This window comes from Brassica napus, chromosome C9 (assembly GCF_020379485.1).
Source record: "Brassica napus cultivar Da-Ae chromosome C9, Da-Ae, whole genome shotgun sequence".
Taxonomy (NCBI): domain Eukaryota; kingdom Viridiplantae; phylum Streptophyta; class Magnoliopsida; order Brassicales; family Brassicaceae; genus Brassica; species Brassica napus.
In genome coordinates this window covers 31,847,848-31,864,670 of record NC_063452.1, presented here as the reverse complement: position 1 = coordinate 31,864,670, position 16,823 = coordinate 31,847,848, and the positions used below count along the sequence as shown (strand labels likewise).

The following is a 16,823-nucleotide window of genomic DNA, read 5'->3' as shown; positions in this document are numbered from 1 at the left end:
GCCGAAACGCATGAAGGCGCTGCAGGAAATCACTACGGAGGTCGAGCACTAGCTTTAAAAGTCAAAAGCCTCGGCTTTTACTGGCCAACAATGAACGCAGATTGCGAGGCATACGCTCAAAGATGTGACCAATGCCAGTGACACGCTTCGACAATCCATTCCCCGACAGAGCTGCTACGGACGATGACGGCACCATACCCTTTTATGCGATGGGGAATGGACATAATCGGCCCTATGCCAAGCTCTCGACAGAAACGCTTCGTCCTAGTGCTAACTGACTACTTCACAAAGTGGATCGAGGCGGAAGCTTTCGCCAGCATAATAGAAAAAGAAATTCAACGGTTCGTGTGGAAAAACATCATCTGTCGCCACGGCCTACCTTAGGAAATAGTGACTGACAATGGCACCCAATTCATATCGAACAAGTTTCAAGAGTTCTGTGAAAGATGGAGAATCCGACTCAACACATCGAGTCCGCGGTACCCGCAGAGCAACAGTCAAGCTGAGGCATCTAACAAGATCATAATCGACGGGTTAAAGAAACGCCTCGAATTGAAAAAAGGATGCTGGGCCGATGAACTCGACGGTGTTCTTTGGTCTCATAGAACGACTCCTCGAGGAGCAACGAAATCAACTCCTTTCTCAATGGCCCACGGAGTCGAAGCTATGGCTCCCGCCAAAGTGAACGTAACCAGTCTACGTCGGTCAAAAATGCCACAGGACGTTGAGCTTAACAGCGACATGCTGCTAGATGCTTTGGACGCTATCGTAGAACGACGCGACCAAGCCTTGTTCCGCATCCAGAACTATCAGCATCAGATCGAGAGCTACTACAACAAGAAGGTCAATTCTCGACCTCTCGAACTGGGCGATATTGTACTCCTCAAAGTGTTCGAAAACACTAAGGAGCTGAACGCATGCAAGCTTGGAACTAACTGGGAAGGACCGTACTAGATCGCCCAAATCATTAAACCAGGAGTCTATCGACTCGAGACATCAACAGGCGAACCTGTTCCCAGAGCATGGAACTCCATGCATCTCCGAAGATACTACTCTTGAAAAACGTATCTAACGATCGAGCAACTGCCAGTTTTGCTCGATCAGACCTCAAAACCAACGAGTGAATGACAATCAGTCACTTTCACTCGCAAAAAAAAAAAAAAAAAAAAAAAAACTAGTGAATGCGCATCATCCACTGCCACTTTCGCTCATCAAAAAGGAACTACAAATGGTTTGATCCTCTCCCAGAGGTACGTAGGCAGCTATAACCAAAAAAATCAAAACAAATTCCCTCGACGAGAGGAAGTGCGAATTGTTTTGGCGATGCTTACGCACGAGCACGACCCTGTCTCTCGGACGAACGTACTAGCACTCGCACCATCTAACGGGCATGTCCTGATCAGACACGTGCTCAGGGGACTCCCGGTCGTATCACGGCCCCAGCCGATACGATCGAGACGACGGCTTTCAATCATCTTATGATCCTTTAAAGTCAGGTTTGGCAAAACTTATATTCTAGGTTTACATTGAGATCGGTTGAGAACCGCTGTCGCTCGAAAAACAAACGATTATCTTCGAAATCGGAAATTTTAACTTTTCGATGACTCGAACTGATGGCACAACGCGTCAAAACTCGATAAACCATCTGATCAGCCTTGAGTGTTACTTCGAGACGCCGACCATATTGCTAGATTAAAATCGCCAAAATCTAAAGTCAGAAACAAAATTCGACGACTCGTCGGAAGACCTTTGGCAGTTCCGAGTCCAAGAAGCCTCATTTCACGACTAAGGCAAACTTCGTTGAAAAATTTCTAAGTCCAAAAATAGTCATAAGGCTTACTGAAGGTTCAAAACAAAAAAAAACAAAGCCCCAAAACAAAGAGGTTCGGAGTTACAACAACAAAAGACCTCGAAGGGACAAAAGACAAAACAACTAAGAAAGATTACAACAAACATAAAGAGTCAGCCCTCGACACGGCCAGGGTCGTCCACTGAATGTCGAGGAACCGGATCAAGAGCATTCTCGACAACTCCCGCGTCGGAAATGGGTGGGTCAGCCTCCAGTGACCTGCTTTCAGGTTCCTCGGGGACTTCGGCAATCGCGTCCTCGCTCCCTCGCTCCCCCCTCTCAACTGATGATGCATTCGAATCTTCCCCTACTCCGGGAGGTGCTCCCTCGCTGGGCTCGTTCTGGCCACTTCTTTCGATCGAAGAATCAGACAACTCGACCAGGTCATCAAGACCGGGTCTCGTTTCTCTTCCTTCGGCGGGGAGGACCGGATCTGCGTCACCAGGACCGACCTATCGAGCTGGTGCTTCTTCATTAACAAAAGAGCTTTCTCCTAAGGGAGCTGAACCAGGATCACTCGAAGGAAGTACGGGAGGAACTGTCGATCCCTCGACCAACGGAACCGCCGACCTCTCAGCTGACGGCTCGCCTTGTGAGCTGGTTGGAGTCTGAAGGATAGCAGCGGTTTCGGCATCGATCAAACCAGCATTCGACCCATACAGATCGATCGCCGCCAGGACGTTCTCGTTGGGGAACTTAGACGCTAGAGCGAGAGGAGACAGGCAGAGATACTCTTCAGGAATTTCACCCACATCAAGGCGAGCGGCTTTTTCACCATACTCTTTTTCCTGCCCGGCGAACAGATCGATCGACTCCTGAGGGATGTCGATCCCATTCTCCTTAAGCGCCTGAAGACATTTCTTCGTCCCGAATGCTTGACTGTAGATACACCTCGCGGTGTCGAAATCTTGACAACGAGCCTCCCGCTCGCGAATGTTGTTGAAGCGCCTATTGCACTTCACGACCATCTCAATCTGGACGCGGACCCTCTCAAGGGTAACCTCGTAGCTTCGGGAGTCCCTCAACCGTTTAATCTCCTTCAGATGCATTAAGGCCGTAGCAGCCTTCTCCTTCTCCCAAGCGGCCTTCTCTTCCTCAAGAGAGGCATTCTCTCGCTCAAGAACTCTGATCTTCTCGCCAGCAGTCTTGAATTTGCCCTTCAGCTCTCCAAACTTCTCCGTGAACTTCGCCTTATGGGCCTTCTTCTCTGCGAGTAGTCGACTCTGCTCTGCCTCAGCCTTCTCGATCACTGCTTTGAACTCACTCGTTTTACGGTTAAGAGCTGAGTCCTTCACTCGCACGAGCCTTTCAGCGTTCTTCAACTTGGAGATAGTTTCTTTCAAGGCAGTGTCGTACAGCTCAACGACGTAATTCACGCTACCATCACTCTGCGTAAACAAAGATTGAGAGTCAGGACCAGAAGCATTAAAAAGACAGAAGGAGGAAAGCAACCCTTACCAGAACCTTGGTCATTGCCGCATCGACATAAGCGTCCTTGAAGATAAGCTCTTTAACCGGCGGCATATCTTTCGCACCGCCTCGGATTTGGCAAACTAACTGGGCGCATTCCTTCGGGCGTAGGCGAGCGGTGTGTCACCGTCGTATTTGAACCCCACGTAATCAAGGAACTTGACGGGACCTTTCTTTCGAGTAGAGCTGCCTCCGGGAGCCGACGGCGTAGAGCGAGAAGTGGTGGCAGTGATCGATTGAGAAACTCATGCTTCGCGCCTCCCTTCGGGTGTCTTAGAATGGTCTCGACCGTCGGAACCTCGATCAACAGATGGTTCCCTTCTCCCCCTTTCCAAGGGAACGACCAGAAAACTGCTCAACTCGTCATCAGTCAAAGCCGCGTTACCACAACTCGACTCTTCTTGAACCACGAGCTCTCGATTCTCTGCCCCGACACTTGGCACCGGGTCCTTTTCAGCAGGCTTCTTCTTCTTATCCTTCTTCTTCTTCTTTTGGGGAGGTTCATCCTGATGAACCTCGGCAGCAATTTCCGATGAACCCCCCTGAACCACAGTGATAGATGCGTCAGGAGCCGGTCTCTTCTTTCCTTTCTTCTTAGTACGCGCCGACTCGTCAACTTCTGGCACCAAACTTTCCCTTGAAGGTTCGGAACCGACAGGGTCAGGAACCGGCGATGGTCGAATGACCGCAGGAGGAGACTCCCTGCGATCAACTCCGTCAGGAGTCCTCGACGGCACGTCACTAGACGAGCCACTAAGTCTTTTCTCGATGATTGCACTCAAGTCTGGAAGGGCCTTCATCTCTTTTGCGGTGGTGATTTTTCTCTGTTTCACTCTCGTGAATAACGAAAACCGACGTTTGCGACCAGTCACTAGTGACAAAAGATCAGATCTCCAATCCTCTGCGAAAGATCGACAAGTAAGAACGATGAAATAACAAAGAAACGCGAGTGAAATAAGAGAAAACTCACTTCGCGAGATCCTGTCGATGACTCGCCGAATCCTTTCCACAGTAATGTTATCCCAACTTTCTTGAGCGAGTAGTGCGACAGCCCGAACGTTCTCTATAAATTCTTCGGGATAAGCCGCCGTATCCGGATGATCAACTGCATTCAAAAGAAAACTAGTAAGATCAGGGAAGCAATCAATCGCGAGTTATCAGCAACAATCTACCAAGTTCAGAGTTCCATAAAAAAAGAAAGGTGTCGCCGGGCGGCTCCTCGAAAGCAAACTCATCTGACTTGATGTAGAAATAAAAACGCTGCCAGTTGTTCGTCCTGTTTGGATGCCCGACGATAACGTTGTAGTTCGGCCTCATTTGGATCGAGTACAACCCTTCCCCCCCATCGACTTAAGATACGTCAACTCCTCGAAGGCTCGAACATTCATCGACATGTCGATCTCCGCCGCCATCACAAACAATGCTACCGGGAGACGAAACGAACCATTTAAGAACTGACTTATCGCCGCATCACGACGCCTCACGTAAGACGTGACGAGCCTAGGGATCGGGAACCAAAGCCTTGTCTCATTCTGAAAATAGGATTCATAAACACATTGGAATCCCACCGGGGGTGACCATGGCCTCTGGGTCTTAGTTGGAATCAGAAAAGTCACCCCGACTCCAACACACTCCCTTAACAGAATCTTCACGCTGCTTGGAGTCGAACGAGTCGCCTCAACATTCTTCCACGATTGTCCCTCCACGACCGGAGGACGTAACAGCCCCAGTGCCAACGCCGGGAGATCTTCGAAAATCCCCTCAGGATGATAGCAGCATGGAACAAAATCAGGAGGAGAAATCTCTCCGTCATGGGCTCCACCTCGACCATCTCTCGCACAATCTTGCGCGACCGACTCAACGGTCGCCCTTTCCTCGCGAATTAGGCGCGCCGACTCGGCGACCAGAACCCGCTGGGACGCATCCATATTCGTCGTGTCCATCATGGCCTCACGATGTATCACCTCAAAATCAGAAGGCGGGGTCGAGTCGACGACTCGTACGGCAAGTCTCCGTCGCCACATCCTTCCCTTTCTGTTCCTTGGAAAGCCTACCGCACGACGACATGGCAAGTTTCTAGGAATCTATGACTAAAAAGGGGTAGAGAGAGAAGCAGAGAGGAAGAGAGAGAAAGTACCTGAGTCGGGTGAAGAATGAAGAAAATGAGAGGCGAGAGGGATATTTATAAGGAGAGACTGCGCACCCCGAGGCATCATCATTAGACGTAGATGGGCCTATGTAGGCCCATTTAGGCGCGTGAAATTCACCGGATCTCGCGACGGTTCGACTTCTCGAGGTAAACCGGAACCGGTTTAGACCAAATCCAGCGATTGCAACCAAAGCCAAAGGAAACCGCCGGTTCGAACCAATCCAATGAAACTGCGAGTCACGAGCAAGCGAGTCGTCCGTGTAGTCAAGGAGTCAAGCGGGATCGCGGGTCCAGAACAATTATCTTGTAAACCCTACTTCCAAATTCGCTGAGTCGGCTACGCTACTCACCAACGAACTGGGGGACTTACTGTTGGGTATGGGCCTGACCCTCCCAAAAGGCCCACATGATGATTGTCCTGACACATGATCAAAACAGATGAGCTCGGCTCGTCGACTTGCGAGCTAGTAGTCGACTCGACTTCAGACTACTTTTAGCCGGCAGAGCGAACGACCGTAAGTCTTCGGCTCGACGACTCGGTTCAGCGGCCCGACACCTCGGCCCAATCGTCGAGAAGGCCCGATAGGTCAAGTCGAATTAGGTCAACAGAAGACCGTCTATAAAAAGAGGAGGAGAGACAACGATGAGGGGATCCGCAAATCACAACACACTTACTTTCGGCTAGAAACTAGGGTTTTACATCTTATTCTCGCCGACCTGTATTCTCCGGAAAATTAGATTTCGCCGGTTCATTTCCTTGTTTTTCCCTCCTTGTAACACGACTGAGCGTTCACTTGATCTAATAAAACACGTCTTTGTCTTGACCCACCGACGAGAACTCGTCCTTTTCTCTTTACTAGTTTATCGACAGTCTCGGTTCAAACATCTCTGCTGGATCTTGATAGAAAAGAAGAAATTTTGTGATTCTCAAATACAAGACTTTGAAGACTTGTGTTATCTAAAGTATAAACGATCATTCATGTATTGTTTTTTTTTGTAGGATGGAAGAAAATTGCAAGTTGCGAAACTGGGATGAGCTTATCCCTGACGCTCTTGGCTTAATCTTTAGCCACTTACCTCTTCAAGAGGTGCTAACAGTTGTGCCTAGGGTTTGCAAAGCATGGAACAGAGCTGTAACTGGATCTTATTGCTGGCAAGAGATAGACATTGAGCTGTGGTGTAACCGTTGCCACCAGTCCGATCATCTCGATCGAATGCTTCAGTTGTTGATCAATAGAAGCTCTGGCTCTTTGCGGAAACTCTCAGTCACTGGCCTTCAAAATGACTCTATCTTCTCCTTCATTGCACAACAGTGAGTTTATCTCTGGCTTATTTTGCTTATTATGAACACAGTGGGAAGAAGCTCGAAGCAGTCATAATCTACATTTGTGTCATTTGCCTTCAAAATGACTAGTTGTCATGTTAGAATCAGTTTAAGAAGCTTTAAGTGTTTATAGCATACTTTAGTTTCTGACTTAACACTTTCTTTTGTTCCTTGTTTATTTTTGAAAGTGCTGGTTCACTTAAAACCTTGAAGGTGCCGAGAAGTTGTCTGAGCAATTCAGGTGTTGTAAACGTGGCCGAAAAGCTTTCATCTCTCACTTTCTTGGACTTGAGCTACTGCTGTAAATTAGGCCCAGAGGCGATACAAGCCATGGGCAAACACTGTAAATCCCTGACAGAGTTCTCCAGAAACATGCATCCTTTGGACGTAGCGAGTGTCGTCTCTCACGACGATGAAGCTTATGCGATTGCCAGGACGATGCCGAAGCTGAAGCGGTTAGAAATTGCATACCATCGAGTCAGCGTAGAAGGAGTACTCAAAATCTTATCATCTTGCATTTTTCTTCAGTTCTTGGAACTCCGAGGCTGTTGGGACGTGCAACTCGACAACAAGTTCTTCAAAGAGAAGTTTCCAGATATGAAAGTGTTGGGTCCACGCGTGATTGGATTCTATGATATGATAAACGACTGGGAGGATTGCTGTTCGGATTATTTCTCAGATGGATCTGATTACTTGGCATGGGAGTTCCTTGAGGATGGTGAAATGGGAGAGTATGAGTTTGAGCATGGTTGGGACGATAACTTTTATGCGGATAGAGTGAATATCGACAGGGAACCCCATATTTGGCCGCCATCTCCATGAACCAGGTCTTGTAATGGTCGTAGCTCTCTACCCCAAAGTTGCTTCTACCATGGGTTTTAGCCTCATATGCGTCTTTGCTCTCTGTATGTGTTGCTTGAAACTTGTTTGGCTTTTTCGTGTTTCTCTAATCTTTAACCGGGCTGGTTCTTGGCTTTTGTGTTTCTCTTTAACTTAGTGATGTTTAGATTCATATTTTATATAATATATAGATATATATAGGAATGTGTATATGTATAGAATTGGAGATGTCAAGTTGATTCATTTTTTTTTTTTTGGTCAACTCAAGTTGATTCATAAGAAACAAAAGAAGTGAAGAAGTTTTGACCAAAACAAAAAAGAAGTGAAGAAGTTAAAGCACAAACTGTTGAAGAAGAATTCAAATGAGATGGGGTTATTCACATTAAAGCTTTTTAGTTACTCACCTCTTCGTTATATTGAAAGGATGGCTCAGTTTACTTTATATTGATTCCGTATCCTTCATTCTACAGTTCTACTTATTTACTTGTATAAACTTGTAATCAGTACCAAAGCTCAGAAGTTCATTGTTCAATCAGTAAAAATAGGCCCTATGGTCCCTACCTACCTTTAACAAGTTTGCTAGGTCTGAGGTAGCCCTAGGTATTCGGTTCGGTTTCGGTAGGAATTATTCGGTTTTCCGGGATATATAAGATAAATCATTCTTATGCCTAATAGGTATTTATGAGATTTCGGTTCGGATTCTTCGGTTCCGGGTCGGTTTCGGGAACCCATTTAATATGTGAATGAAATATATAAATACAAAATATATTAGTTAACATGTTTATCTAAGTGGTCTAGTAGTTACACATTTGCATATCCGTCAATTTGTTATTTAAAATAGAAATATCATATATATTTATAATATAAGAGTTCATAAAAAATAATGTGGTTTGGTGGTAACAATATTCTCACTTTTTGTGTCCAATCAAGGTTCGAGTGAGGTTGGTGCGTTTTACCTTATATCAGAAAATTAAAACTTGTTTCCTCGGATATTCGGATACTCGTTGGGTTCCGTTTCCGGTTCTGGTTCAGTTATTTCAGATATAAAAATATAGAAACCATTCGGATATTTGAAAGTTTTGGTCCGATTTTGGTTTCAGTATTCTGGTTCGGGCCTTCGATTCCGTATTTCTGCCCAGAACTAGTCGGAGACCTTATTTTCTAAACTCAATCTACTTTGCTCGGATTGAGAATTCAAGTCACCCAAATTACTGGCGGTATACATTGATTATGAAAACACTATTACACAGATATATTCTCAAATTATCTTATACAGTTGAGGTAAGAACTATTTTACATCCTATATTGTATAACATGTCCAAATTAAGCCATCATGCTATATGTTTCCGAAATTAAAGTTTCAAGCCTAGATCTACTCAGAATGGAAGTTCAAAATCTCCCTACAATTATAATTAGAAACTGCGTAACCCTTATCCTTTGGTTTATTGTTTTACCAACCAACTATTGACCATCTAAATATAATACTAACTTCGATTAGACCCATTAATATAACAAAACTCACACAATCAAAATTTATAAGAAAAGCATATTTTTTTCGAAGATCCAGAATCTCTACTATAATCACAAAAACATGAAAATGAAAAAGCAGTAAATAATATAATATTCCACATTGACGTTTTATTGACTGCGACAAAAACGATTTAAAAAAGTTACACAAAATATTGTACAGAGATTCGTCATCAATAAAAATAGTAGAACGCAGTGAAAAAACGTCCAAGTCTTAAGTTCAGTAGTCTAACCACCTACACCTTAAATTCTCTAAAGCTAACATAAATTCTTAATATTTTCATCTCTGGATCCCTTACTCGAATGTCAAAGGTCTAGCTTAGATACTCTCTCTAGAATGGTCATACTTTGATCCTCTTGAATATTCACGTCGATCTTCTTTACACTTTCTTCTATGTTTCTCTTTTTTCGCTCTTTCTATTTATCAGTTTTCCATTTATGTTTATCGTCTTTCTCGTAAGGCAAACCATCATTAAATTGGGCTTCTTTACATGTTAGCCAAAATGAGCCGTTTTGTGTGTTTAGGTCGTTTCAGACAGTTTACGACTTTTCCCAAAGCAATGGTTGTTTCGCTCTGAACTGCATCTTTTATGTCGTTAATTTAAAAAAACGATAAAATTAGTGTTTTACAAAAAAAATATTAGGTGTTTAAGTTAACTGTTTTTGACTCAACGTTTAGCTAGATTTTAAGGGAATAAAGTATTTCTCAGATTTTCCGCAAAATTTCAGGGACAATTTCGTTTACAGTGAAACAAAGAACGTTTTAGGCGACATTTGAACAAGAACACGATGAAAGGAGAAGTGGCTGACACTGAGAAGTAGAGAGAGACATGGGCGATGCTGAAGGAGAGGAGAGAGTTCGGGCGATGCTCGGAGGGAACAGGCGATGCTGAGAGGGAACATGCAATGCTGACCGGAGATGTGATGCTAAAGAAAAGGGTAATTCTAAGCAAAGAGGAAGAGGAGGAGATAGAGGGAGATGATATGGAGAGAGGAGAGAGGAGAGAAGAGAGGCTTTTTCCACCTAGAGGCTTTTTCCTCATTTGACATTTCCCATCCCATTTAACCCAACACACCCAAACAGATCATAGTCGCAAATTCTAAATGACCGATGGTCTACAAATATCCGGCTGCCTCTAAAACCAGTACGCTCGAATCGCACATCGTCATGTGTGGCACGGGCCCTAAGCTGCAACCCCGTCCCTCCGTGTTTCCATACTAATGGGTTGTCAAACAACCATAACAACACTTTCCACACACCACTCATAATTCATAGTAATAGTATTATCTAATATCGAATAATAATATCCATGCATATAATAATCATTTCACATACTAATCATCTAGACCAACAAGCAATCATGCATATCCATCACACCAATCAATAATATTCAGGACCATCATCGTTACTTATAACTATCAATACAACATCTCAGTATGGTAGTATTATCTAATTTTAATTAACAATGCTACAACATATCATGTTCATTTACTTAACTAGCCACCTAGTCATGCTACCAAAAATATCTGCATCAAGCAAGAACAATCAATAAACAACAACCATAACATAAATCAACATCACAATATCTCATACTTGATTTAAAGTAAAATAACAAGCACAACCACAACTCACCTTGGCTTTTCAGAATGAGATAAAGATACTTTATGGGTCATCGGTTTTCGGGTCTCCTAAACAAAACCTGGGCTCTAGGATAGACCAACAATAATTAGAAAAAAAAATTCTAACCTCATATTTGGATCCAGGACAGAAAACTAAGCCGGAAAGGAAAGTTAACTCAAAAGAACTTACCCAAACACTTTCCGACCTAAGCTGCTCGGGAATTCCTCTGTGAGGCTTTCTATAGCAAGCATGAGTCTAACTATTTTCTATTGGTTTCGTATTTAAGCAGTTTCCTCCACATCCAAGAGCATTTATTTTGCTTCTCTTCATGAATCAGAAGTTTTCGTCCCGAATCAAATAAGTATGTATTCATCGGACCCATAGAGAAGGAACCTGAGATAATATTCTCCAGATTAGACGGAGACAGCAGACTGCATTCACTATTTTAAAAGATCTGATACCTAGACCTCCTTCTGTTTTTGGCCTACAAACACTCTCCCAAGAGACCTTTTCTTTCCTCGCATTAAGTATTGGGACCAACCACAGGAACGCTGCACTAATCTGTTCTCTCTCTTTTATGCAAACATGTGGAAGCCGAAAAGCAGATAGCCAAACGTAAGTGGTACTTACAATGAGAGATTGTATCAGCTGTAGTCTTCCACCATAGACAAGTGTCTCGCTATCCAAGAACTTATACGGCTTCTGATTCGATCCACACATGGTTTATAGTCGGATTCAGTCATTCTTTTTGTGAGCAGTGGCTGTCCCAGAAACCTCACCGGGAGCTCGCCTTTTTGTAAATAGAACTGATCTTTCATTTCTTTCTTAGCATTTCAGATACTCCACCACAATAGATTTTTGACTTCTCCAGACTGATTTTTAACCACGCTATCTTAAAAAAATGGTCGAACACCTCAACGATACTATCCAGAGATCTTGTTTTCCCAACCGTGAATACCATAATATCGTCCGCAAAGCTTAAATGGTTGAGACTCATGTTTTGACAATTCGGGTGATAATCAAATCGTCTTTCCATTGCAGGCTTTGTGCAACAACTTTGATAGTACATTCATACTGATTACAAAAGAAAGTAAAGAGATAATTCAAATCCCTGTCTCAAGCCTCTATTACTCCTAAAATATCCAGCCAACTATCCTTTAACTTGAGCCAAAAAAGAAGCCGTTGTGACACAAATAGTTATCCAATGAATGAACTCAGGTGGGAACTGCATCGCTTTCAATGTGTTTATCAAGAAAGGCCACTGCAATGTATCAAAAGCGTTTGATATGTCAAATTTATGGCACATCTAGCTGATATTGAATCCTTGTGGTAGTCTTTGAAAAGTTAAGTGGCGAGAAGTAGATTTTCAATTGGAAGTCTTCCTTTCACAAAGGCTGATTGATTCAAGGCAATGAACTCAAGAAGAGTAGTTTTGAGTCGATTGGCGATGATCTTCGAGATCACTTTGTAGAGTACATTACAAGAAGAGATTGGGTGATAATCCTTTATCTCTTGTTCTTATATTTTATTTAGTATCAGGGCCAAAATAGTAGCATTAATACCTTTCGGTAAGAAACTTATAGTAAAGAAAGACTTTACTGCTGTGATGAATTCATGCCCTACAATCTCCCAAGCGGCCTTAAAAATTCAACATTTTAGCCATCTTGCTCTGGGGACTTATCCTGTGGCATTGAGAAGAGAACCTTTTGAATTTCCTCTGTTGTAGCCTCTCGAGTCAGCTAAGAACTGTTCTCTTCCGAGCAGTGTTTCCTCTAATAAACGAGGAGTGCTTCGGTTTTCAATTTACGGAAGTAAGAGTTTTGCTAATATTCATGAATAAACTAACATCTTGGTAGAGCTTCTTAAGGGTGTTTACCGAATTGGTACCAGGGCTGATGACAAAAATTCAACCATGGTGACAACTCGAAACATGACAGCTGTAGAACCAAAGGTTTCTGAAGGGACCAAGTCAAGGGAGGTTAATTTCGGGAACGAGGAGCATACATCCTCCAACGAACATGCTGAGATGGCTGAGACTAAAAGGATGGAGGTGATGTGAGCCATAAATATGCTCAATACTGAAGTGGCATTGATCATGCTCAAGACTTCGAAGAAGAAGAAGAGATGAGTAAAGAATCTGAGAAGGAGATGATTGGAGAATCAGGAAGACAAACAACGAGGGAAAACACATCTGTCAAGACAAGGGAGGCTCCAAGTCACAAGGTGAATATTTCAGAATTCATCGACGATAATTGAGAAGGATGGGTGTTACAAGCTGAAAGGAATTTTATGTTTTATCATTCATCTGAAGAAGAAAAAGAAGAGATCGCCTTCTACAGCATGAACAGATAAGCATTGATATGGTTTCAAATTGAGGAGTCACAACAGTCAATGTTATCTTGGAATGACTCGAAGGAACGATTATTATCATTGTTTGGGAGTGGGCAGAGAGAATCTCCCTACACTCCTTTGATGAATCTGAAGCAGACCAATCTAGTAGTGGAGTCTCGTCGACAATTTGAAAACGTTATAGCCACATCATGTGAACTACCACAAAAATTTTTTAAGGAAGCTTTCTTAAATGGTCTGAAACCAGAAATCACTGAAGGTCAAGCTATTTTTCTCTATTGGTTAATCATGACTGAAAGAGATGGCGCAGAGACTTGAAAACAAAAACCAAGTCGTTCACTCTGAGAAGAGTTTCCCGGAATTGTCGTATTTTCAACAACCATCAAAGAGTCCAAACTATTAAAAAAGGGGTGGACCGAAGACAATTAGTTTGAAATTCCAATCCAAACTCAACTTCGTTACTCAATAACAAACTCCGATTACAACCTTAGACAACAACTCAAGAAGGAATCTCAACCTACCAATATCGATTCTTCTCGTACGAAACTCTACTAGAGAATCGGCTCAAGACTCTCTTCTCCACTGTTATTTTCAGATCACAGATCGGATAACACTAAAATAAAAGAATACAATTACAAACACTTATATGAATTGCTAAGTTTTTAACTGCCAAAGACTCTTTACGAGTCAGTCTTTCTTTCCTCTGCTTGTTTGAACTTGATTAGAAGTTTCCACCTCTTCCTCTTGGTTCTCTACTTCCTTTGAATCCATCACCCTTTTCCCTTGTTTCTTCTTCCGGTAATACACTTGTAAAGGTGTATCAACAATGCAACTCCAAAGCTTGCAGACAACAAGTCCCTCCATCTTTTGTTCATACAATGACTCTCCAAGAAATTGAAAACAAGAAAGCCAAGGGAATCTGTTATTGATGTTGTGCCAAAGATAATCATGGGCATCAATGTTCGGGTAAAGAGCTGAAAATAATGTTGGTAGAGACATGGAATAGTGAAGACAGCTTTGAGAATGGAGATCCAAAACTGTTCAGATTACAAGTGTCCTTAAACATGATGATGTGCAATAATCAAAAGAAAAATCAACAACACCAAAGAAAGAAACAATCCCCAAAGGACCAAACAAGGGAATCACATGAGGCATTGTCGAAGCAAATTCCAGTCTCACCATGAGGACAAGGTGAAAGTGTTGATAGACCTCAAACTCTTTGAAAAGTTAAAACATTTACTTGTAGAGGAACATTTAAAATTTAGAGTATCTAGAAATTTCACATATATTGTTAGTTTCTTTATAATTAAAATTTCCTTTATGTAATGCTTGTACCAAGGCTTATTAATATACTAGCATTACTCCCATGCTACGCATGGGTTGAAATAATTTACTATAAATTATTTGATGATAAAACTGTAACTTTGTAATTATCAATCGGAATAAATTATAATTGTAATTAAATACTATACAAAAATAGATATGAATAACATGTGAGATAGTTGCATACAAACTAAAAAGTTGAAAACGGTAAAATAATATTTCTGGTTGTTTAAAATGGATATATAGATATATGTTTGCAAGTATTATATGTTTTAAAATTAAGATATATACAAACATATATAAAATTAGTTTGAATGCAACTACCTCGCGCACGGATCAATTTTTTAAAAAAATTTAAATGATCTTTTACTTATAAAATTATAGTGTTGTTGTTTCATTATTGTTTTCTTATCAAAATTAAACATTATATTGATCACACACGGATTTCTAAAATTAAAAGTGGATGTATTCAAACAAAGAATTGAAAGCTTTTAAAGACTATTATAGGGGTGGGCGTTCGGGTACACATTCGGGTTCGGTTCGGATCTATTCGGGTTTCGGATTTTCGGGTTCAAAGATTTCAGCCTCATTCGGGTATTTCTAAATTTTGGTTCGGGTTCGGTTCGGATCTTTGCGGGTTCGGTTCGGGTTCGGATAACCCATTTAAATTATTTTAAAATTTTTAAAATTCATTATATAATTTAAATTTCTCAAAATCTATAAACAAAACAATATATTACTTATAAATTTGAATAGCATATGTCAAAGTACCTAAAATTAACATATAAATTGGTTTGGTTTGAATATTTGGATTGAGAATCAATAAGTATTGTTGGTGTTTTGAGTATACTTTAGCTATTTTAGACATGTTACTTTTGACAATTTGTATATATTTATAAGTATTTTGGATAAGTTAAAAGTATCTTATATATTTTGATGTTCTTAATATATATTAAATCTAAAAATAATTAATATATATAGGTATATAAATCAATTTCGGATATAATCGGGTACTCGAAATACTTCGGTTCGGATCGGGTTCGGTTTCGGTTCTCTAAATACCAAAATTTTGAACTCATTCGGATATTTAATCAATTTCGGTTCGGGTTCGATACTACTTTTTCGGATCCGGTTCGGTTCGGTTTTTCGGATCCGGGTTTTTTGCCCAGCCCTAGACTATTATGACTTTTTAAGAAAGAGAATATACATATCTAGAAGCAATTTTTTATAGAAATTTAATATATATACATGAAAATGTAGAACTATAATTAAAAATATTATATTTGGTCTATTCAGTTCTTTTTTTGTTTTTTTTTTGTAAATAAGTCTTCTTTAAAATATAAAACTTCTTAGATTTAATATAATGAAAATAATAATGAAACTAAACATCTATTTAGAATATTAAATTTGTATATAATAGACTCGAACATTCTCTTTTGTAATTAAAAAAACACTCGAACCATAACACACAGATTTGTTGATGCCCAGTTGTATCATCAACGTTGTTGAAACTCTTTTTCTTCGGTAAAGTGTTTGGTTCTTGTTGTCTTTCCATCTTTGAAAGCTGCATCACAATCATTATTCTTTAACTTAAGCAAAAATTTCAAGCATGTAAGGCCTACAAAAATAAAATAGAAATTTTTAAAGAAAACCATAAGAAAGAGAATCAAAGAAAAACTAAAATACCACTTGTTTTCAAATTATGTACGTCTACTCTTGCATTCCATTTGTTTTAGCGATTTGTTTCGGCTTTTCTTTTGTTGGATTGTATCATTGTCCAATAATGCTTCATTCTTCTTTTTTTTTTCTTTTTTAGTTTCTTTATATTTAAAATTTCCTTTATGTAATGCTTGTACCAGGGGCGAATCTAATTGTATAGAAAGTGGGGCACGTGCCCCATACTAACTTTATAAATTTTTGTTTGTAACATAATTTTGAGTATGTGAATCAAGCTTATTTGGTTAAATCATAAATGAGGTCAATGGTGCCACACACTTCACGTTTGACCAAATTATCACCCATCTTTTATCTTATTTATTTTGTTGTTGTCAAATTTAGCGTGTGCAATTACACTTTCTTTGTCAAAGGTCTGATTTCATATTTAATTCTTCTCATTTCTTTTCTCTTAAATTTTATTAAATTTGTTATACATGTCTAATATATTCAGCTTTGCACTGTAAATATCAATTAAATATCAATTTTGAATTTCCAATTACTTATTTTGTACTCCTTCTATTTCTAGAAGATAAATATTTTCTGCTTTATACATAGCATTAAATCCGATAATAAATATATTATTTTATTTGATTAACTATTCAGTGATTTAATATATTTTCTAAGAGTTTATAATTTACTATTATTAACTCATATA

At 40.7% G+C, this 16,823-nt stretch overlaps 1 protein-coding gene across 1 annotated transcript; it reads left to right on the top strand.

Moving 5' to 3' along the window:
• The first annotated feature begins 6,469 nt into the window (after nt 1–6,469).
• LOC106422125 (F-box protein FBW2-like) lies at nt 6,470–12,461 on the top strand. Its single transcript, XM_013862955.3, has 2 exons — nt 6,470–6,780; nt 6,981–12,461. Exons 1-2 carry the CDS (start codon nt 6,470–6,472, stop codon nt 7,612–7,614), a joined length of 945 nt encoding a protein of 314 aa, XP_013718409.1. The 3' UTR covers nt 7,615–12,461.
• The last annotated feature ends 4,362 nt before the right edge of the window (nt 12,462–16,823 follow it).